The sequence below is a fragment of the Eumetopias jubatus genome, unplaced genomic scaffold, assembly GCF_037043125.1.
Source record: "Eumetopias jubatus isolate StellerSeaLion01/CBP00866 unplaced genomic scaffold, mEumJub1_p1.0 scaffold_17, whole genome shotgun sequence".
Lineage (NCBI taxonomy): Eukaryota > Metazoa > Chordata > Mammalia > Carnivora > Otariidae > Eumetopias > Eumetopias jubatus.
Window position 1 is genome coordinate 33306133 of NW_028274823.1, and position 25262 is coordinate 33331394.

The 25262-nt window shown below is 39.2% G+C and overlaps 2 protein-coding genes across 10 annotated transcripts in view; one reads left to right on the forward strand and one right to left on the reverse strand.

The window, feature by feature from the left end:
* The window catches only part of ENTPD1 (ectonucleoside triphosphate diphosphohydrolase 1), a 133459-nt gene that overhangs the window by 89418 nt on the left and 18779 nt on the right, over nt 1-25262 (reverse strand). The window contains exon 1 of one of the 5 annotated variants that reach the window (XM_028098662.2): nt 11756-11905. The exons of the other annotated variants lie outside the window; for them this stretch is intronic. Coding sequence (XP_027954463.1) covers nt 11756-11771 — 16 coding nt within the window. The 5' untranslated portion in view covers nt 11772-11905. Of the gene's footprint in view, nt 1-11755; nt 11906-25262 lie in introns of those variants that run through there. 5 annotated transcript variants of the gene reach the window in all.
* The window catches only part of TCTN3 (tectonic family member 3), a 58204-nt gene continuing 44684 nt past the window's right edge, over nt 11743-25262 (forward strand). For 4 of the 5 annotated variants that reach the window (XM_088020072.1, XM_088020074.1, XM_088020073.1 and 1 more), the window contains exons 1-2: nt 11745-12623; nt 16593-16699. The gene's annotated coding sequence lies outside the window, so the exon portion shown is untranslated. Of the gene's footprint in view, nt 12624-16592; nt 16700-25262 lie in introns of all 5 variants that reach the window. The other variant, XR_003608365.2, reaches the window with a different exon arrangement.

Below are 25262 nucleotides of genomic sequence, written 5' to 3' on the forward strand. Positions count from 1 at the left end.
CAAGGAAATGCAAATCTAAGCCACGAGATACACTTCACACTCAATGGGATAACACTAATCAAAGATCAATTATAAAAGGTTTAGGTAAGGATGGTTATACACGGCTGGTGGAAATGTAAAATGATGCAGCTACTTTGAGAACCAGTCTGGCAGTTCCTCAAATGGTTAAGCATAGACATATGACCCAGCAATTCCACTTCTAGGTATATATCCAAGAGAAATTAAGAACATAGGTCCACAAAAACTTGTACATGAATGCTCAGAGCAGCATTATTCATAATGTCAAAAAGTAGAAACACCCCAAATATTTATCAACTGATGAATGGATAAAATGTAGTTTATCCATACCATGGAATATGTGATATGAAATGTTGAGAATAGGCAAAACTATAGCAGAAAGTAGATTGGTGTGTGCCAAGGGCTGTGAAGAAGAAAGGGTGCATAGAGAGGGAGTAGACGTGACTGCTAGTGGATATAGGGTTTCTTTCTGGGGTGATAAAATGTTCTAAAATTGACTGAGGTGATGACTGCACCATTCTGTGAATATACTAAAAAAAACCCCTAAAAAGTAGATTTTAAATGGGTGAATTATGTGATATGTGAATTATATCTCAAAATAATAATAAGATCAACAACTATGGGCTCAAATCTCAACTTCAACACTTACTGATGGAGAGACTTTAGGTAAGTCACTTGACTACTCATTCTTCAGTTTCTCATTTTGTAAGAGGGACAGTAAACAGTACCAATTTCAAACACTTATTTGAGAACTGAGTTAACATCTGTAAGAGCAGGAGGTGGCCCAATACACACTAAACCTGTAGATAAACTAAAGCCACCACCACTCCCATTTATTAAAAACTTAATGCATTAGTTTCCTATGGCTGCCATAACAAGTTACCACAAACTTGGTGGCTTAAAGCAAAATACACATTTACTCTCTTATTATAGTTCTACAGGTCCAAAGTCTGAACTCTGTTTCACCAGGCTGAAATCAAGGTGTTGGCAGGGCCACTCTTTCCTTTCCATCTTTTTCCAAACTACATTCCATGCATTCCTTGGCTTGTGGCCCCCTCCCCCATATTCAAAGCCAGCAGAGTAGCATCTTGCTTCAGTGGTTACATTGCCTTCTATGTCAAATCTCCCACTCCCTCCCTCTCACAAGGACATTTGTGACTGCATTTAGGGCCCATCTGGATAATCCAGGATAATCTCCCCAATTCAAGATCCACTTTTTTTAAAGATTTTATTTATTTATTTGATACAGAGAGAGAGCACAAGTAGGCAGAGCGGCAGGCAGAGGGAGAGGGAGAAGCAGGCTCCCCCCTGAGCAGGGAGCCCAATGTGGGGCTTGATTCCAGGACCCTGGGATCATGACCTGAGTCAAAGGCAGACACTTAACAACTGAGCCACCCAGGCGCCCCAAGATCTTTTTTTTTTTTAAGATTTTATTTATTTATTTTTGTGAGAGAGAGAGAGTACAAGCAGGGGGAGGGGCAGAGGGAAAAGCAGACTTCCTGCTGAGCAGGAAGCCCGATGCAGGACTCGATCCCAGGACCCTGGGATCATGACCTGAGCTGAAGACAGATGCTTAACAGACTGAGCCACCCAGGCACCCCTCCACCCCCCAGTTCAAGATCCTTAATGTAATCACATCTGCAAGACTTTTTTTCAATATAAGATAACATACATGAGTTCTAGGGATTAGGAGCTGTAATCTTTGCAGCCTACCTTAGTTACTATAGTGACCAAAAAAGAAGAAAAAGAAAGTAAATCTATGAAAAAGCTCTATTTCTATGAAAGAAATCTTTCTAAGTTCACCAAAATAAAGCAATAAAAAGAAGACATTAAGCAAAAGAGGGTATCAACATTTTTACATAGCTTAAATTAGAAAATGTGAGTACTGCACTATTAATTTCTGTTAACTAACCCTGTTCACTGGAAACCAGGGTTGTTCAGGTACTCCCTACCCTGCCTTTTCAGCACAAAGCCTAAAAAAATTATTTTGCTGGGCGCCTGGGTGGCTCAGTCATTAAGCGTCTGCCTTTGGCTCAGGTCATGATCCTAGGGTGCTGGGATCGAGTCCCGCATCGGGCTCCCTCCTCGGAGGGAAGCCTGCTCTCCCTCTCCCACTCCCGCTGCTTGTGTTCCTGCTCTTGCTATCTCTGTCTCTGTCAAATAAATAAATAAAATCTTAAAGAAAAAAAAAGATGTTCTGTATCTATTTAAAAAAATTATTTTGCTGATGACACATTGCTTCAGATGTCTTTTTGTGCATGTGTCTGAGACTTTATCCACTTAAGCAATACTGTTTCAATTTATGGTTCAGCAATTCTGACCCCACCTCTTAAATCCTGCCAACCAGACCCAGGGCCTGGTTCCGGCCTCCTGGGGCCTGCCATGGTTAGTTGGAAGGGAAAGACTTGGTAATTCTCACACCCATTCTGTACTTCCTAAAGTTAGGTCACCAGGCAAGGCTCAGCTGCCTCAGAAGCCATCTGAGAACTTCATCTCACCTTCTTTCTCTTTCCCAACACTGGATTACTCCTTCTCTGCATCTACTTTACCTTCCTTCCATATTCCCAACTTTCCATCCAGCCCCCACTTTTCTAATAAGCTACAATAAAAATGACTCACATCACATTTATTCCCCCTTGAACTGAAAATAATGGATACAGACTATAATTTCACATAGCAGAAAATTATGGTTGGGGAGAGATTACCATATGATTGAAATGGCTGGATAGATTTGTAAATACCCATTTTTATATCTTAAAAACAGAATATATCTTTATAAGTATTCATAGATTTATAAAAATTCACTACATGCTTAAGCACAAGAAATCTCAGAGATTATAAAGCCATATTCTCTAACCATTGTGAAATAAAATGAAAGATCAATTAAAATTAATGGTTTAAACAAAAAATCACTTGGAACTTAAAAAATATATATTATCCTGCATTAAAGAGATAATAAAAATGCAATATTAAACTACTTTGAAAACCAAACCACAGCACCACAGATAAAAGTATATTGGAGCTATTTATAGCTATAAGTCTTTATATAAAAGACACTAAGGGAAGATTCAGAAAAACTGCTGTGGATATGGCAGAAAAACTTGAGTATCTTTATTTGATGAAGAGCTCACATAAATTAATTTGAAAACATAAAATCCAAATAAGTAATAAATGGGCAAAGGATAGAAACAGTATACAAAAGAAGAAGCATATATTATGTGAAAAAATGTTGAATTTACTGGGAATTAAAGAAATACAAATTAAAACAACATAAAAGTAGATTATTTAAAAAAAAAACATGGAAGCTGTCAGGAATGCTTAACAGGAACTGCTTGCAGGAGCAGGAAGGGTCCACCTTTAGGGAAAGTAACTTGGCAACGTGGAAGCATGTTACACAAACTCTCTGCCTTCTTTTCTCCACCAGCTTCCTTTTTCCTCACATTCCCTAAATTTTTCAAACTAAAGGAATTCCATTAGTCCTCTCTGCACCCACTTCCTCCCTTTGCACCTGGAATCATTCCTACCTCACTTCTGTAGAGTGGAGACAATGCCCAGGCACACTGTTCCCAGTCTCAGAGCCCTGAGTCCTACCCCAGGTCCCTGGCACTCCAAACACCCAGCAAAGGGTTCTAGAGACAGCCAAATGTTCTGCTCTGATACTTCTCAGGTTGAAGGCAAGGAATGAAAGCAGCTTAGGGAAACTTGAATCTATGGAGAAAAGGTGGGAGATGTTTAGGAACTCCAACACAGAGCCTTTTTGTGTAATAATAGTTTGTGTGCAATAAAGATTCAGACTTCTTTCTTTTATGGCAAATTGGAGGCCTCAACTTCCTGTTCTAGGACATATACTGAATGAATGAATGAATGAATGAATGAGTGAATGAATTCGATTTCCCATGATCCTGCAATGACATATAGCAGGGACCCAAAGTGGCAGCTTGGTGGGGGTGAGGTGGCACTGGGGGAGGAAGGGGTTGGTCATTGGTACAAAATAAGCCCTGAGACTAAGGCATGCAGTGATCCTATAATACGGCTAGTTGAAGTGTGGCCTATGGAGGGCACCATTACCATCACCTGGGAGCTTGTTAGAAATGCAGGATCTCAAGCCCCACCCCAGGGCTACTGGATCAGAATGTGCATTTTAACAAGATCCCCAATGTAGCACATGTACGTTAGAGTATGAGAAATACTGCCTTAGAACACACACATACTCATTCACCAAGCTAGAGCTAGTACCTCTGCTCTTCTGTACTTCCATCAAACCATCAAGAGATTTGATGGTTCTTTACCACAAAGGCTTCCCTCAATTCCAGCCTCCCTCCAAAGACTCACAAATAACAGACCCTATATGATTTTCCCCAGGCCTCACCTTCACTCTGCACAGGCTTGAGCTCAGCACTATTGCTCAACCTCATGGCAGGTGGAATTAAATGCTAATGCTCCTAGGCACAATCACTGTTTTAAAGTTCAGAGGCAGGGTGCCTGGGTGGCTCAGTTGGTTAAGTGACTGCCTTCGGCTCAGGTCATGATCCTGGAGTCCCTGGATCGAGTCCCACATCGGGCTCCCTGCTCAGCAGAGAGTCTGCTTCTCCCTCTGACCCTCCCCCCTCTCATGTGCTCTCTCTCTCTCTCATTCTCTCTGTCTCAAATAAATAAATAAAATCTAAAAAAAAAAAAAAAGTGCAGAGGCAACTAATAAGACAACACAAAGAAGAAAATGCTCTTAAAATGTGGTATGGCCAAGTAAAAGTAGGACCAATCATGATCATTTGTAAAACCTCTTTATCACATGTGCCTAATGACCATGGAAGACAATCATGATTAAGGAAGTCATTTAATATGCAGCTGATTACTTTGCAAAGGTTTACTCCATTACATTACAAGTAATCCCAACCTCACAGTCAAGACCACACTTTGGACTTCTGCCTTCAAATCTCCAGGATGGACATGAAAATAGGTTCCCTGCTTGGAACTTAAAAAAGGTAAAAGAGCTTTTTACTCTTAAATATAGGCTGTAGTTTTGGTAAAAGAGAAAGAAAAGGTCTTTAAGCACTGCCGGGACTTGAAAGGAGATTGTTGTGCACACCAGACTACTCATCTTTCTAGGTCCAACGGAAGTTCCCAACCTTTGAGAAGTTTTCCCAGAAATCATCACTCCCTATTCTGTTTCTCATGGCATTTTATTTAGACTTCTATTACAGCTCTTAGGGAGGTAAGAGAATTTATCCATTAGGAATCCAGGCTTTGCAGCATAAATATGTGAGTCTAGATTCCCGATCTGCTGAAGGAAAGATTCCAAATGCATTCTATGAGGTCAGTATTACCCTAATACCAAAACCAGATAAAGACACTACAAAAAAAGAGAACTACAGGCCAATATCTCTGATGAACACAGATGCAAAGTCTTCAACAAATATTAGCAAACCAAGTCCAACAACACATTAAAAAAATCCTTCAACACAATCAAGCGGAATTTATTTTAGGGATGCAAGAGTGGTTCAATATTTGCAAATCAATAAACATGATACATCACATTAACAAGAGAAAGGATAGAAATCATATGATCATTTCCATGAATGCAGAAAAAGCATTTGACAAAGTACAAAATCCATTCATGATAAAAACACAACAAAGTAGGTTTAGAGAAAACATACCTCAACATAACAAAGGCCATATGTAAAATAAAGTTAACATCATAATGGTGGAAAACTGAAAGCTTTTCCTCTAAGATCAGGAATAAGACAAAAATGCCCACTCTTACCACTTTGATTCAACATAGTACTGGAAGTCCTGGCCACAGCAATCAGACAAGAAATAGAAATAAAAGGCATCCAAATTGGTAAAGAAGAAGAAAAACTTTCACTATTTGCAAATGACATTATACTATATATAGAAAACACTAAAGACTCTACCAAAAAACTACTAAAATTGATAAATGAATTCAGTTTAGTTGCAGGATACAAAATTAATATATAGATATCTGTTGCATTTTTATACACTAATAATCAAATAGCTTAAAGAGAAATTAAGAAAACAATCCCATTTACAATTGCACCAAAAAGAATAAGATACCTAGGAATGAACTTAACCAAGGAGGCAAAAAAAAAACTGTACTCTGAAAACTATAAAATATTGATGGAAGAAATTAAAGATGACACAAACAAATGGAAAGATATCCCATACTCATGGATTGGGAGACCCAATATTGTTAAAACATCCATACTACTCAGATTTACAAATTTAATGCAATCACCAAAAGTATTTTTCACAGAACTATAACAAACAATCCTAAAATCTGTACAAAACCATAAAAGACCCCAAATACCCAAAGCAATCTTGAAAAAGGAAAATAAAACGGAGGTATCACAATCTTAAATTTCAAGATATACTACAAAGCTGTAGTACTATAAGCAATATGCTACTGGCACAAAAATAGATACATAGATCAATAGAATAGAATAGAGAGCCCAGAAACAAACCCACACTTTTATGGTCAATTGATCTATGACAAAGGAGGCAAGAATATCCAAAGGAAAAAAGACGGTCTCTTCAACAAATGATATTGGGAAAACTGGACAGCGACATGCAAAAGAATGAAACTAGACTACTTTCTTACACCACACACAAAAATAAACCCAAAATACAGGGAAGACCTACATGTGATACTTGAAACCATAAAATCCCTAAAAGAAAACACAAGCAGTAATTTCTTTGACATCGGCCTTAGAAATAGTTTTCTAATATGTCTCCTCTGGCAAAGGATACAAAAGCAATATTAAACTATTGATACTATACCAAAATAAAAAGCTTTTCCACACATCAAGAAAACAAAAAGACAACCTACTGAATGGGAGAATATATTTGCAAATGACACATCTGACAAGTGGTTAATATCCAAAATATATAAAGAATTTATACACAAAAAAACCTAAATAATCCAATTAAAAAATGGACAGAGGACATGAATGGGCATTTTTTTCAAAGAAGACATACAGACAGCCAATTGACACATGAAAAGATGCTCAAAATCACTCATCATCAGGAAAATGCAAATCACAACCACAATGAGATACCACCTCACACCTGTCAGATTAGCTAAAACCAAAAACATAAGAAATAGTAAGTGTTGGGGATGATGTAGAGAAAAAGAAATCCTCATGCACTGTTGGTGGGAATGCAAGCTGGTACAGCCACTGTAGAAAACAGTATGGAGCTTCCTCAAAAATAAAAAAACTACCATATGACCTAATAATTCCACTACTGAATATTTACCCAAAGAAAACAAAAAAACTAATTTAAATAGTATATGCCCCCTTAAATTTATTGTAGCATTTTTTACAGAAGCCAAGATATGGAAGCAACCCAAGCATCCATTGATAGATGAATGGATAAAGAAGAGGTGGTAGGGGCACCTGGCTGGCTCAGTCGGTGAAGAATACAACTCTTGATCTCAGAGTTGTGAGTTTAAGCCCCGCACTGGGTGTGGAGCTTACTTAAAAAAATAAAATAAATAAAGAAGAGGTGGTATATATATTCAATGGAATACTACTTAACCATAAAAAAGTAATAAAGAATAAGATCTTGCTGTTTGTAACAACATAGATGGATCCAGAGGGTATAACACTATGAAATAAGTCAGTCAGAGAAAGACAAACACCGTATGATTTCACTCATGTGGAATTTAAGAAATAAAACAAAGAAAGAAAAAGAGACAAAAATGACTCTTAAATACAAAGAACAAACTGGTAATTGCCACAGGGGTGGTGGGTGGGAGGATGGGTGAAATAGGTGAAGGGGATTAAGAATATACTTATGATGAGCACTAAGTAATGTACAGAACTGTTGAATTGTTGGGGCACCTGGGTGGCTTAGTCTGTTAAGCATCGGACTCTCGATTTTGGCTCAGGTCACAATCTCAGGGTCATGAGATCGAGCCCCATGTCAGGCTCCGCACTTAGCACAGAGTCTGCTTGTCCCTGCCCCTCTCCCCTAAAAATGAATAAATAAAATCTTTTAAAAAAATAGAATTGTTGAATCATTATATTGTACACCTGAAACTAATATAACACTATATGTTAATGACACTTGAATAAATAAAATAAATTCTCCCTCTTCCTATACTAGCTCTGTGACGTTGGCCAAATCATTCTCTCCACAGCTATAAGAAGCAGAAACCTATATCACAGCTTTGTTGTGAAGATTATATGAGACAATGCCTGGCACATAATAATCAATGTTAGCTGTTATTATTAGCATTTCAGAGAGTCTGGTTTCGATTAGAGTTGGTTGTATATAAATCTGTCTTCCTCACTAGACTGTGAACAAACTGTTTATATCCCACACATCTGACATAGGGACATAATGGTAGACACATAACAATATTTGTCAAATTGCTTTGAAGGTATGCCAGGAAGAGGAAAGGGAGGGTGCTGGAAACAAATTTAATGTACTTTATGATTTTACCCAGGGCCAACCTCTGCAGTGTATGTTTTTCTTCTATTACCAGAGCACATTGTCTCAGACTATAAGGTTGCTATTTAATGGGGTTGGGGAGGCACTATTTCTGGAACCAGATGTTCTGTTCAGAGATAGCAAGGTTGTACTAGGAGGCATCTGAAATCTCCAGTTTGGCCCCTGGCTGAATGGGGAGTGGGGGCTGAAGTTCTGCGAGAGCTGGACTGGCTGAACTGGGTACCCTGGCATGGGGCCACATCAGCTCTGAAGCTCATCCACCTAGAAGGGATGCATCTCGTTTCTCAGTGTATTCACTCAGAGGGATGTCTTACTAGAGTGCATAAAAGAACAGTATGTACCAGTGGGAACTCTATTACATATTCATAAGTCTCCTTTTAGTTCTTATTTGTTTTTGTAGCACTAGGATTTATTAAATTGTGCCTTAGTACAGATACTGGGAATTGCCAATGGTGCTCTTGATGTATAAAGCCTGGATGCTCTGCCAATTCTTCTTGAGCAATGACACCAGGAAATTGACAGCCAAGTAGATGTTGTACACAAACTCATCGTGTGTTATCTTCACAGGCCAATGGCCACTGCCAGACACAGCACCTTCTTTTTCTGGAATTTGATTGTGGACTTCACTTCATCCACTCTGGCCACCATGTTCTCATTGTGGGTCAGCAAGGAAGAGAACATGCCAGCCTTATTCAGGCCTAGGCCCAGGATTTGTGGGATCTTCTTGATCAGAAATTCTGAAGCCAAAAAGGCATCATACTTCTTAGCTAGCTTCTTGATTAATTTTTCATTTTTGTTGAGTTTCTTCAGCACCTTAATGTCCACGTGGGGAACATCCACAGCCTTGGCCTCATCACAGTGCTGCCAGTCCCCCAAATCACATATGGAGAACTTGGGCGGGAAGGAGACTTAAGCCAGACGGTGCCTGAGAAGTGTTTGTCCTTCAAAGAGTCATAGTTCTTCAAGCTGATCTGCAGTTCCACTGTCTCCAAAATCTTCCAGCACCTGCACTGGTTCCTTGCAGGACTTCCCGCACCACTTCATACAGGGTGCGGTGGGAGACTCTGCTGCTCATGGTGTCACGCACCAAATTAACCAGAGGAGTCACAGGTCCCCTTTTAAACCAGCCTCCTGATTCTTGGATAAACATCAACCAAAATAATAATACTTAGTTTATTAAGTATCTGTTGCACTAGACAGTGCCGATCCAAAGGTGGATAAAGAAATTATAGTCAGGGTAAGGGGGAAGCAATTCAGACGACAGGAATGTGGATGAGTGTGATGAGCAACAGTTTAGGAGTAAACAGTGAGGTGTTGTAGAAACATCCAAGACAGGAGCTAATCTAAGGTTTAAAGGGCTGGAGAAAGCTTAAGGCAGGGTTTAACCACCAAGATAAAGCCTGAAGGAACCATTGCAACAGCTAACATTTAATGAGCACATACACTATGCATCAGACCCTGTTCTTAGAATTTTGCATGAATCCCTCATTTAGTCCTTATAATAACCCTATGAAGTAGATATTATTATTCTCTTCATTTTACAGATGAAGAAACTGAGGCACACAGTTAGTAGATAGTGGAGCTGGTATTCAAACCTAGGCAGCAGGGCTAGAGATTGAAGGGGAAGGAGAAGGCCAGACAGGCCTTCAGGGCAGAGGCAAGTGCCATGCAACAGTCTGAGGGGGCGGAAAGGAGCAAGGTCACTTGGGGAAATGAAAGTGGCTGGGGGTGGGGACAGAAGTTCAGAGATGACTGGGCTTACTCTGCAGGTTAGAAGAGAAACCAGAGGCAGGGGATTTCTGGTCTGCATGATTACTGTCACCGAACCCCTCCAAGCCAAAATCTCCTCCTTTTGTAAAAGGGTAAAAATAACAATAGCTGGGCTCTACCATAGAAAATGGCCATGAGCACCAAATGAGAAAAATGAATGTGATCCGACAACAAAGCACAAATTCCTTCTCAGACTTGAGATTTCAGTATTATTTCCCCAGTAGCTTCAAGGCTTTGAAACCCAGAATCAACCGCGTCAGAGTAGTAGCCAGAGCCTTCAGGTGGAGTAACAGTGTGGGAGCATACAGAAAGGAAGACCCACAGACCCTGAGCCCAACCACCTTCGTGTGATCCCAGGGCAAGCCAGTCGCTCATTATATCAACTCCACTAGCTGGAAAATGGGAACGATAATGATAGCACTCACCTCTTAAGTCGATGTGAGGAATAAACAATATGGGTAATGTGCTTAGAACAGCTCCCGGCACAGAGTAGAGACTTAGTAAACATTAACAGCTACAACTGCTATCATTATTAAGAATCTGTTGGCTACTCATCCCATTGCTCTGCATTCTATGTGATAAAAACGTGTGGGGATATCAGAAATTGGAGATGATGAAGAAGAAGGTTTACAACCCTACACAGCCACATTGCTGCGGAGACTCTTCCTGGCTCCCATGGGCTGGCAAGCAGCTGGCTCTCCGCTGTGGCAGAAAATGCCCAAAAGAGGTAAAAGACAGAGACTGCACACCATCTGTAAAAACCAGGCTGCTCTTACAGTTTTTAGACAAAATCTAAATATAGTCACTCAGATATGCCTTGCTTTTTCAAGATAAAACTGTTCATCCCTCCAACCCTTCACTCCCTGCCCCCCCCGCCACCCCCCACCCCCCCATACACAGTCACACAATCCAAGAAACATTCAGTCTTTTGCAAGACATACTCCGGGGTCCTGTTGTGACAGCCTCTTGCCACATTAACTTCTCTAACTCCTGGCCGAGAAGCCTTTGCTAATTTCACAACAGGAAAGCATGCAGGAAATTCGAAAACAAAACAAATCTCCTACACACAGAGCCCAGCATCTTCAAGCAAACTCACTGAGGTACAGACCCGAAGCAAGATGACTCTGGACTATAAATGAGGCAGCTACTTCTTAAACTGCAAAGGGACGGAAGAAGTCATTTGCCACTAAAACACCAGATCCGAATGCAAATTGATTATGAATATGCATGAACCCCTCCAGCTCGCTCAAGAGCTACCCTTGACTAAAACCCCCAGGCTTTGCTTCCTAAAAAGTTTCCCAAAGTTCTTTCTCTGCCTCCTCTCAGAAGGAGAGGATGGGAAAGTTCATTTGGGGATTTATCCCTCTTGCTCTTTCAAGTACTTGCTTTTGGTCTGGGCTTTTCGGGAGTTTGGTTTTTTGTTTGTTTTCTTTTTTCCTCTTTTTTGTTGTTGTTGTTGTTGTTAAGGATTTAGATCAAATCAATTTGCTCTTACCCTTTCTATCTTCCATAATTGGCAGCTTTTGTTTTCTTCCTCTTTGCTCTTTATTTTTTCAGCCTCTGCTTGCTGTGGTCGGTCTCAGTGAGAGAGGTACTCAAGGAACCGAGATATAACAGACCCTCGGGCTCAGGGGAGGGGCTAAATTAGCCGGCCCCATTTCGGAAGGAACCTCAAACCCAATGTCTCTTTCATTGACTCGACTCGACTCGACTCGACTCGAAAGAAGAGATTGGCTGAGTCCAGCTGCTCATTTCCCTAAAGACTACAAAGAGTTGCCCGGTTGTAATTCTTAAAGCAATGTATGTTCAAGTATGTCTCTTTCCCTCTCTCTTTGCTACAGAAATCATTTTTCTCCTTGAGCTATGTATCTTGGCTGCAAGCAAAAAAAAAAAAAAAAAAAAGCTATTTATTTATTGCAGTTTTGAAACCAGATAACAAGAAGCTTGTTTCCTGATACCCACTGGAAAAACTGTGGGACTCGAGAACAGTCCTTCCCGCCCCTGAAAGTCGATCCCCTCTGGTCCTCTGATGAGCAATCCCTTTTGGAGGCTCATTTAAGACCAGAAGAGCAACAGGTCCTGTCACGGAGGGACGCTGTGGCAGGAGGAGCCGCATTATTGGTGGAAAGGCAGAGGAGGCTGGCTGCTCGCTGGGAACAGCTATCCAGCTGTACTGATGCAAGTCATCCACCTTTCCCAAACTTTAACCTCCTACCTCTGAAGTCTTATGAACATGAATTGCCACACCCATACTTTGCCAAGATGACCCAAATGCAGATGAGAGGCTGACCAAAACACTTTCAAACTGTGCATATTCGATGTTATTTTGAAACTGGGACAAGACCTAATCCTCCCAGAGGAAGGTAAGTACTCAAGACCCCTTGGGCAGATTCTCCCTCCACGAGGCTGTAACAAACCTTAGCATTTTAGATTTGGAAAGAGACTGCAGACATCTAGCCTAACCAAGATTAGAGGCGAGGAAAAGTTAAGCCATCTGCTCCTGTTCACAGAGAGAGAGAGCATGAGCAGGGAGCACCATGGTCTCTCTTATTTGCTATCATGCTCCCCGGCACCTAATACAGTTGCTCCACTGTGTAGGCTCTCAATAAATGTTTGATAAATGTTTGAATTAATGAATAAATAGCAGCAAAGCAGGGGTGTAGATAGGGTTTTCTGATTCTTACTTCATGCTTTTTCTACATTGCCTCTCTAACATGAGAATTTGTGTCTAAAGCCAGTTATACCATAAGACATTTCCCTTCATATAAACCATTAAATTAGTGACCATTACAAATTGTTTTTGACTCTATATAGAAAATACATTCTCCATGATACTTTAATAAAGGCAGGGGCCGACTTTTCAGTTCGGGCATCTCTGTTAACTTGCACAGTGACCGGCACGAGTATGTGCTCAATAAATGTTTGATGTTTTAATAAATCTGAGTCTGTACAACAAAATTCTTCTTTTATCTTACCATGTGGTTCATAGTTACAGGATTTTACCTTTATACTAACAATTAATTATGCTAAGTGAAAAATCCAATGGATGCCTTCTCCGGAGCCAGTTTAGATTCCATCTCTAATAAAGAATATTGGTTTGATATTTATCTTATTGTGGTAAAATTATTTTTAAGTAAGATAATGAGATATTTATAAAAATCAACAATTTTTATAATGGGTTAAGACTGTCTTGGCATCACTGTTTTGGAGAAAAATTTGAAAAACAACATGTCTCCAAAATACCCTGCGAACTACAAAATGGAAAACAGACTGTCAAAGCTAGAAGGAGAAAAGAATGATCAAGTGGAAGATCATAGCAGATGAAGGTTTAGGTGGGAGAAACAAACAAGCACCGAATATCTCAAGCACTCACACTGGGCACTGTGGCAATAGTTCTCTATTTCAAACAAAAATAAAATTCAAAATAATAAAATAAAATAAAATTCAAAGCAATTCTTACCATGTTCTATTTTGACAACATATTGTTGACTAAAGGTTACTTTGACAACTGACTCATTTCTTTTTCAATGTCATCACAGAGAGAGAAGCTATCAAGAGTAAAGTACTCAACTTCTGGTTCAACCAGAAGAGATAAAATCTCATTATATTAACTAATACCTTATAAAGATTTGACGTTCACCCGAGTTAAATATACAGTAATAGAAACATGGTTTTAGCCTCCAACTCAAATTATGAGAACCTTTTGACTAAATGTCAAATGCTTCTTATGGTAACATATTCTGTGCTACAGTTAAAACATACTGTCTGATGTTCACATCGTCTTTGGCATATGAAAACACTATATAGTTAAGTAAATATTGCCTCTCATTCATCCAAGAATAATTACAAAACAGATGGGGTTTATGTGTGTCTTTTAAAAGCCTGAAAATGTATCTTAAAAAATAAACCCTATTTCTGAACAAAAAATTATCATTATTCATGTTATTGTTATTTGTAATAGGAAGTAGAAAATAAAAACTATACTCAGAAGGACAGAGGGAGTTCTTAGAAAGGGGTGAAGATATTTACCTTTCTTTTTTTTTTTTTTAAAGATTTTATTTATTTATTCATGAGAGACAGAGAGAGAGAGAGAGAGAGAGGCAGAGGGAGAAGCAGGCTCCCAAGGAGCAGGGAGCCCGATGCGGGACTCGATCCCAGGACCCTGGGATCATGACCTGAGCTGAAGGCAGACGCTTAACCATCTGAGCCACCCAGGCGCCCTATTTACCTTTCTTTTAATGATAAAAGGATCTTACATAAATTCTTAGAATGATTGAAGGTTCATTTTTTTATACCTCCAATCTCTCTCACTGAACTGTCCAGATGATCTTTCTGAAGTGTATACCTGATAATGTTATTCCCAGGCTTAAAAAGTTCTAGTCTCCTTATCATCCATAAAGCAAAATTCAAATTCTTATCATGGAATATGTAAGGTCCCCCTCTGCCTCTCTAGACTCATTTCCTGCCAGATCCCTGTACTCCAGAAACAAATCATAATTCCAAACCCACAGTCCTTTCAGGACTCTAGACTCAACACAAGTTTACTGACATAAGACACCCTTTTCCAAACTTTAACCTCCTACTTCCTCTGTTGCTCCCTCTGCTCAGAATGCTCTTCCCCTCTTGTTCACCTGGTCCTCCTACATATCCTTTGTGACTCCGCTTAAGTATCTAGTCCTCATGGGGCTTTACCTGACCCCTCTTTTCTCCGTTCCCCCCAAACATAGCACTGAACCACAGAAGAAATGCTACTTATATTATCATGATGTTTTACAATTTCATTTATAGCTCAGGCCATAAACCTTGGAGTCACATTGAATTCTCTTTCTCACAATCCAAGTCCAATCCTTTATCAAATTCTGTGGGTTCCATTTTCAAAATATATCCTGATCCTGATTCCTTCTCATCACCTCCACCACCCACACTGGCCCAAGCCACATTACCGCTCACCTGGTTTACTGGGATAGCCTTCTCACTGGTCCCCCAGATTCTGCTTTAAACCCTGTTTAGTCCATTCTCAACCCAGCACCCATAGTGATTCAGTTAAAACAAAAGATTATGTCATTCCTCTGTTCAGAATCCTCCAGTGGCTCCCATCTACTCCAAGCAAACCTAAAGTCCTTCCGACAGCCTATGGGGCCCCACCTGGCCTTCTCCCCACCACCTCTCTGACTTTCTTTCCCACTACTTCCCTCTTCTTGCTCCCTCTGTTCCAGGCTCATAGTCTTTGCACCTGCTGTTTCTTCTGCCTACAATGCTATTCTCCCAAATGTCCACACAACTCATTCCTTCATTCCCTGTAGGTCTTTACTAAATTATCATCTTCTACCTCAGCATAAGACTATGATCTCTAAATACTATTTTCTGCTAAAATGAACCAAAACTCTTTGGAAAAAAATGGCTGATTCCAAGTCTGAGGCAGGAAGTATATGAGACTGGAATATTCTGTCATATCAGAAAGTAAAGACACTATCTAAAACTATTAAGGTTATGTCAAATGGACTCAGGAGCTGACTTCAAGTAGCTCTTACTGGCCAAAGTAGTAAAAATTTGAACAGCAATAAGAAATAATAACCAATGGATGCAAACACATCAGATATGTTGATACCTACATATTCATAATGATATTCTAAAGAAATCATTGTTCATCTTTGGAACCAATTCACTATTTGGGAAGCAAATAAAAGGGGGAAATATCAACACTCAGCATGCCTTTGCTACACAGATTGTACCACAGGACAACCAAATAGTTGATGAGGGAAGTTTTCTTCTTGAAGTATTTCAAATAATGAAAGCATAAAATTGATAGCATTAGAGTATCACTGTTGTACAAACACCAAATAAAGTGCTGAAGCTGAGTAATAATTGTCAGTGGCTGCTGATGTCACAAAAGGAGGTACAAGCATTCACTGAAGGCCTTCTGAGGGAAGCACACACGCATCTTCTGAAGTAGTCTTGCCAAAAAACTGAAGCCTCCAAATCTAACTACCAGTTTACAGAAAATATAGGACACAGAAAACCAAGTTAGAAGACACTTCAGGAATACAATTAGTAAAATTTAGTCTGTAGGAAACACTAAAAAGCAATTAAAGTTCTTTAACAAATGAATGTCAGGGAAGACAAAAGAGGATGTGGTACCTATAGGATAAAAAGAGATTTAAAAGATATACTAAGCAAATGTACTATCTGGACCATGAAATTCTGATTCAAACCAATTTAAAAGAAACTTCACAACTGAAGAAATTTGAACACTATTTGAATAGTATTTTATAATATTAAAAAACTATTTATTTTTAAAGGTGTTTAATAGTATTGTGTCTATAATTTTTCAGAAACCCATACCTTTTGAAGATGTATACTGAAATACGTTCAAAATAAATCTGGGAGGAGCATCAACAAGAAGAGAAGGCAGTAAGGCACAGCTAAAACAAGAGTGGGGGTAAGGTGATCATTGCTGAGACTGGATCATGGGTACCTGGGGATTTCATTTACTATTTTCTCTACTTTGTGTGTTTGAAATTTTCTGATAAAAAAGAATCTCAGGCAAAAAGTGGGAGATTATCTGATAATATGCAAAAGTTATATGAGCGAATTGCTCCAGGGACTTAACACAGATGAATATTCACTGAGTCAGTAAGCCATATGTAAAACTGGCTTGGGGCTGAAAGATGATAAGGTTCAATGAAAAAAATTGCTACAATCTGGCAAGATGATGATCACAAAATAGGCTGAGCATTTCATTTAAGGAGCAAATAATCAGATGAAAGAGAACATCTGCAAGACAAATAAAAGCAATTGAACAACAAACTGGTCAAAACTAAAAAGCTGTACACCAGTGTAAGCCAGAAAAATATATTCACTGTGTGGTTTGTAGTGCAATAATCAGGCACTCTCTCCAATGTGCAATATCCACAGTGTGGTTTGACAATTTGAGGGACTCTCTATATACCCAACAATGACCAAGGAAGCAGGAATCACATAACTCGGACAGAGTAGTGATGGTAGCATCTGCATCACTGGTGGGTCATGATTGGGAAGGTACCTGGTAGGATGGAGTGGAGGATGGGCATTCTGGTCTCTACACTGTTTCTAATTCTTCATTAAAACAGAAGTCTATTGATAAAATTCATGAAAAGAGGTACTCTGGTTTTATGTATCTTAAAATAAATGCCATGGGTAACTATTGTAAAAAATGACATTTTTCCAATTCTAAGAATGTATTTATCCATTTAGCTCTTGCTATATTTGAATGTACTCAAATGTTCTTCATAAGATTTAACATGTCATTTTGATGTAATGTAATGTCCTTTTGATATTTTTTAAACAGTCCTTGCTTGTGGTTGCTTTCAAGGCTAAAAGGAGACTATAAAAGAATGGGTTTTTATAATTGATAGGGATGCCAGAGGCATGGTAAGTCATAATACTTTAAGAATCATGGGGTAACATGTTACATCTTATATGGCAATTGACAGATATAATTCAGGAACTCATACATTTTTTTTCCACCAGCAACAGACCCAAGCTCCATCTTCTTTCACTCCATATAAACCAAAATATTAAGTGAGTACTATTTGGTGTTGGTGTATGAATATTCAGCAAACAAAATTTGCCAGCACATTTTGAAAATCATATGAAATTTTCTTTTTTTTTTTAAATATTTTATTTATTTATTTGACAGAGAGAGAGCACAAGCAGGGGGAGCATCAGGCAGAGGGAGAGGGAGAGGGAGAAGCGGGCTTCCTGCTGAGCAGGGAGCTTGATGAGAGGCTCCATCCCAGGACCCTGGGATCATGACCTGAGCCAAATGCAGACACTTAACCGACTGAGCCACCCAGGCATCCCAAAAATCATATGAAATTTTCTTGACACTATTTGACATCATGCTTTGATAATCTATCAAACATGGCTTATCAAACAGAAACACATGGGATGCCTGGGTGGCTCAGGTGGGCCTCCATCCTGTAGCACAAAGAATCTCCCCATCCTCCCCTTCCCCAAATTTAAAGCAATGATATATATTCAACAGCAGCTGTGGGACTGGGGCCATGTTGAGAGAGGGGAATGGGTAGTGAAGTATGACCTGAGATGACCCATGACTTTCCAGGATAAGCCTTAGTAGTCAGGGAGGAATGTCCTGAACCCTGAGCTAGAGAAAATCCTTGCATGATGCAGAATGTCCATCTTTTCCAAAAGGGAAGTATGTGGCCAAACAGTAGCACCAGAAAAAGGCAGGCCTCAAACACACATCACAGCAACTGCAAGCAGAGCAGACACTCAAGAAGGAGTTTACAGAATTGAAAGGAAGATCCTAAACTACAGGTCAATGTTTAACCTGACCCCAGTGCTCGATGGAGCCTGTGTGGCACAGGGATTATCATAGTTTACATCAAGTATCTCACAACCGACTCATAACCACCCTTATCTTAGCTACAAGAACTGCCCTTCTCTTCCCCTGCATGAATTTAAATTTCGTACATTTTCTGTTGAAACATCCTGTTTACCTCCTTCATCCTATTACCCCGATCCCAAGTGTCCTGATTCCTCTAAACATCTCAGAGGTCCACAGAAACAATGAGTGAACTGTCACTTTATTACAATGATAAGATTTTATGGCTACTTTAAGAGGCAGTCCTCCAAATCAGGTATGATAACTAATAACAGCTATAACTTCTTTTAGGTGAAAGATGTTCATTTCCAAAAAAGTACTCCTTACCTATGAAAGTCTAATCAGTTTATAAAAGTTCCAACTTAAAAATTTTTTTAATTTAAATATTTTTTAAACATTAAATTTAAATAGAGATGGTAAATAGTTCAGTGGTTGCCAGAGATTCATTGCGGTTGGAGAAAGGGTTGAATATGTGAAACACAGGGGATTTTTAGGGTGGTGAAACTACTCAGTATAATATGTAGTGGTAGATACATGACAATATGCATGTCAAAACTGACAGAACTTTAGAGGACAAAAATGAAACTTAATGTATACAAATTAAAAAAAATCATTCAGGAGATTAAGAACCCAGAATGGAATGTAGATTGTAACAAAGGAATCTAATGTACCAAAGGTATTACAAATGCATGGAAAAACCTCACTGGGGGCATCTGGGTGGCTTAGTTAAGCATCTGATTCTTGATTTGGGCTCAGGTTATGATCTCAGAGTCCTGTGATCGAGCCCTGCATCAGGTTCCCTGCTTAGCAGGGTATCTGCTTGAGATTCTCCCTCTCCCTCTCCCTCTGCCCCACCCTCACCCACTCACATGCACATATGTTCTCTCTCTCTCTCTCTCAAATAAATAAATAAATCTTAAAAAAAGAAAGAAAGAAAAACCTCACCGAAGGAGGAAGGGAAAAGGGGTGCTAAATTTGGAAAGAAGTGAAGTTTGCCAGATTAAAAGCAAGAGGAACTGTACAAAAGTGCATTACTTGATAAAGCTTCCCATGGGGCTACAGGTTCATAATTCTGAGGCCACTATACATACTAGGATAAAACAATTAAATAAATGGAATACAGTGGGAGTCAATGTTCTCACTATTGGAGTGGAAGGTTACAAAGGCAAGGGGAAGTGGCTAGAACGACCCATTTGGTAATGTGCTACAGTTGGAGACATCAGTATGAACTCATATTTACTTTATTTTTTTTTAATGTTTTATTTATTTATTCATGAAAATCAGAGAGAGAGAGAGAGAGAGAGGCAGAGGAAGAGGGAGAAGCAGGCTCCCCGCCTAGCAGGGAGCCTGATGCGGGACTCGATCCCAGGACCCTGGGATCATGACCTGAGCCAAAGGCAGACGCTTAACCATCTGAGCCACCCAGGCGCCCTCATATTTACTTTAATATACAGATTGCTTAATAAAGCAATCTTTAGTCACATGAATATACAAGGTTTAGAGTACATAAATACTTAGAGTACATAAATACTTCCTTGCTGGGGCAGCTGAAAGGGCCTCTAAGCAATGATACTCAAGTAGCAATAAACATGGCCGGCCCCTAGATCTTTCTGTTCTAAAACCATTCTCCAATAAAAGGAACCAGGACTCCCTGGAGAAAAATGGCTGATTCTAGGACTGGGGCAGGAAATATACAAGGCAAGCCTGGAGTATCTCATAGTGCCAGAAAGTAAGGGAGTGATCAAAAAACTGCACAGTAATGTAGTAGATCAAACTGACACAGGAGCCAATAGCCAAAATTGGAAGAATGTGAGCAACAAAATAAAATAGCATTCAATTATAACCCAAAGTATAAAATAAATATCCATGATATTTATATATGATATAAATTTTTGAATAAATAAATGAGGGAGAATAGACACATCTCCTGACAAGAAGAATTCCAAATAATTTATGTCGATATGCTGCCTTCTAGGAGGTAGAGCCTAACACTCCTTAAGCATGGGCTATACATAGTTACTACCTTCCAAAGAATGGACTGTGGGAAGGGAAGAAGAAAGAGTGATTTCACAGTGGAAAAACCTGACAAACACTACCTCAGGCAGGTGACCAAGAGAACATCAGCTATAGGTCATGCTGATGATAGTGCACACCCTTGGGGTGATGTGTTAAATTAGATGGCACTTTGCCTCTGTGGTAAAACTGTATAACCCCAGTATAATTACGAGAAAGGCATCAGACAAATCCCCATTGAGGAACATTCTATAAAATACCTGATCACTACTTTTCAAAACTGTCAAGGTCATCAAAAACAAGGAAAGTCTGACAAAATATTACAACCAAGAGGAGCCTAAGAAGACATGAGGATTGAATGAAATATGAGATCCTGGAACAGAAAAGGGACACTGTATAAAAACTAAGGAAATCTGAATAAAGTATGAACTTTAGTAATAATAATGTATCATATTGGTTCATTGATTGTAACAAATGTACCACACTAATTTAAGATGTGAATAACAGGGGGAACTGGGTGTGAAGTGTACGGGAACTTTCTATACTATCTTCACAACTTCACTGTAAATCAATAACTACTCTAAAAGTTCAGGAGCACCTGGGTGGCTCAGTCGGTTAAGCATCTGCCTCCAGCTCAGGTCATGTTCTCAGGGCCCTGGGATCAAGCCCCACATGGTGCTCCCTGCTCAGTGGGGAGTCTGCTTCTCCCTCTCCCTCTGCCCCTCACCCACGCTCGTGCTCTCTCTCTCTCTCTCAAATAAATAAAATCTTAAAAAATAAAATAAAAAGTTCATTTTTAAAAATGTTAGGTTAAACACTATATAGGTGTTTAAAAACCCAGCTGTTGTACAAAAACCCCTTGCTGAAGAACATATTTATTAAAGTAACTGCTAAATGGACATAGTTTTGCAAAAACATTTGTTACACATGATTTCTTGTTCAAACAAAATTCATTGTATTTACATCCAGCAAAGCAAAGTTAACTTGGGCTGTATGCCAAGACATGGAAATAGCCTTGTTATATAGACTCAATGTGATAATTGTATTACTCAAATCTTTCTATCCATGACACACAATATTCCCATTGGTCTAAAAGTAAAAAAGCCTCTAAGTTGATTCTCCACTGGCTCAAAAAGTTTCCAAATGTCTCAAGGGAGAAGTCAGAAACTCTGGGACCAGGGGAGGGCAGGAAGGATTAGTGACGGCTGATTCCAGATTTGAAAAAATAATAATAATAAAAGGAAGGAAAATGCCTACATTTCTCCAGAGGGCCACCCTTAAATGGGAACACTGCCAAAGAACTTAAAGTAGCTCTGAGAAGGAGAAAAGTTGAAGTTAAGAAAAATTTACCACACTTTACCAACCCTAAGTGCCCAGGATTGTACTTGCTAGGCAATCAAGACTCCAAAGGGCGAAAGTCTCTGTCTTTGAATTCTGGACGTCACTGGTCCTAGGGGCAGGGGAAATTTTTAAAGAACACATGGCCTCTAGAATTTTATGCTCAAGACTTTCACACATGGCTCACACACCCAGTTTTTGAAGACAATAATAGCCCACAATACCAGGCCCATCCATAGCAGGAAGCTTGCATGTTGCCTCCGCCTTTGCAGAGATCAGCCAGGGGTGACAAGCCCTGGAGACAAAGCCAAAGTCAGGTATCCTGCTCTCCTTTACTTTAGGCCCCTCATCCACTGGGGGCCAGCAGAACCTGAATAAATAGGAGAGCAGGAAAAGATAATAGTGGTTTTCAGACTTTTGATAGTACTACTTAGCCTAGGTGGTTCTGCCAGTTCATCCTTCAAGGTCTAGTTCAAACCTTAAATCTTTAGTCTTCCAGCTAAGCCTCCCTCCTCCAAATTCTGAGAGCATAATTCTCTTCTCACAAATGTCAAGTTGCCTGGCACTTGTTTAATGCCTTGCATTGCTGGCTTCTTTTCATATGTAATACATCTTGTATATATAGCCTAGAATTGACTTCAAATTCTTGAATCTGACTGCAAATTCTTTTTCTCTCCTCCCCATCCATATCCTTTCATATCCCATAGCACCTAGTCCAGTGTTTTGCATATATGCTTAATGAATAGCTGATTTTGAGTGGCTATTCTGATCTCCCTCAAATTGCCATTAAAAACATTAAATATAAATCAGATCCTTTTTATATCTTATCCTTCTGGATAGCCACTCAAAATAGCCAGGAGGTTGTCATGATTATGTTCAGCCTACTTATGGTGAGACTTGGTTTGAGGTGAGAAGAAATAGGTCTTCTGGCAGTCACCAACAGGATTATGCATTTCCCTGCCCAAACTGGTCTTTCACAACTCTGCTCACACAATACTCCTTTGTTCCCAGACAACTGACTGCTGCATCCGGTTTTGGTGCAGGAAAATGATGTTATCTTAGGCTCCAGACAGTGACCCCTGGTCTGATCCAGCAAAATGAACCCAAACCTGGAAGCTCAGTCCCAGCACTCACCCCTGCCAGGGCCCTGGGTTTCCCTACTTCCCCCATCTCATTCATATCTAATACCTCCCCCATCTTGAGAAAGGATGGTATGTATTCTTACCTGAGCCATTAGCATTTGGAAACCCAGGCAGGCACAGGAATTACCAGAAAAAATTCTAATCATTAGATTGTTATGCTCACATAGAGAGTCCAGGGCCTGATGCAAAACAGCACCTTTCCTTTTCCTGTGAGGCCGCTGATCAGTTCATGCACAATTTACCCCAATGAGCATCATCTGTGCATTCATTTACTGACTTTTCTTTATACATTTTTATATTGTTTCCAGTAAATATTAAACATTTTCATAAAAACTTTAGGGGAAAAGGTTAGCTAGACTGCTTCAACAGATGTACCATTCCCAAGTAAAACTCCTCAGCACATGAACTGGTCACACAAATCTCTCCCAACTCTGAAAGTTTTCTGATCCAATCCAAAGTATATGACAATCCCCCTTTTTAAATTCATGGCTTGACATATAACAGGCAATTGTCCACATTTTAAAAAAATGAGTTTAGGCTTATGAATTATAATCTTTAAAAGCCAATTGGGCGTCTAGAATTAAATGAAAATTCACCTGAAATTGTTGGTAAAACTGGACAGCCACATGCAAAAGAAGGAAATTCATTCATTATCTTACAACATACACAAAAATTAACCCAAATGGGTGAAAGAATTAATTGCAAGACCTGAAATCATAAAAATCCTAGAAGAAAACATAGGCAATAAGTTCCTTGACACTGGCCTTGGTGATGATTTTTTGAGAGTGCCACCAAAAGCAAAGGCAACAAAACCAAAAATAAACAAGTGGGACAACAGCAAACTAAAAAGCTTCTGCACAGCAAAGGAAACCATCAACAAAATGAAAAGGCAACCTATCAAATGAGAGAAAATATTTGCAAATCATATATCTGATAGAGGGCTGATATCCAAAATATGTAAAGAACTCATACAACTCAACAGCAAAAAAAAAATGTGATTTTAAAATGGCAGAAGATCTGAATAGACATTTTTCCCAAGAAGATATACATATGGACAGCAAGTACATGAAAAGAGCATCTTTTAATCACCAGGGAAATGTAAATCAAAACCACAGTGAGACATCACCTCATGCCTGTTGGAATGGCTCTTATCAAAAATGTAAGAAATGACAAGTGTTGAAAAAGGTGTGGAGAAAAGGGAACCCTTGTTCATGTCATTGGTAGGAATTTAAATTGGTGCAGCCACCATGGAAAACAGTAGGGAGATTACTCAAAAAATAAAAAATAGAACCACCATGCGATCCAGCAATTCTACTTCTAGGTATTTATCTGAAGAAAATGAAAAGGATATCCTCAAAAGGATATCTGCAACCCCATGTTCATTGCACCACTATTTACAATAGCCAAGATATGAAAGCAACATAAGTATCCATCAATGGATGAATGGATAAAGAATATGATGGAATATTATTCAGCCATAAAAAAAAAGAATGGGATATTGCCATTTGTGACAACATGAATGGACCTCAAGGGCATTATGCTAAATGAAATAAGTTACACAGAGAAAGACCAATACTGTATGATCTCTCTTGTATGTGGACTCTAAAATAAAACAAAAAACCAAACTCATAAATATAGAGAAGAGATAGGTGGTTGCCAGAGGCTAGGGGTGGGAGGTGGGGGATGAGTGAAAAGATAAAATGAAAAAAAAAATGTGAATACCTATGGTAAAAAAAAAATTAATCAGATAAAATAAAATGTAAAAATAAAAATCATCTGCATTAAATACCATTACAAATAACTCATCTGAGCTGGCAATCAGACGAAAAGAGAGCTTCCACACAACACTAAGCATGCTCGTGCACAATGACAAACACAGCACAACTCACAGTTCTGCCTGGAAACAGACAGATTGCTTTTGACATTGATTGCAAGACCCATTCTGAATTTCAAAACATAAAAATCTGTTTTTATCCAGTGTTTTAGAATCAAGGATATACAGACTATATATAGAAAATGTCTCTAAGCCTACCCACTCGACTGTTCGCCATAATTTCTTGAGGAAAAACAGAAATTGCATAGAGGTCTCTGCTCGGAAGCCTCTGGAATGACAAAGAGAAAGC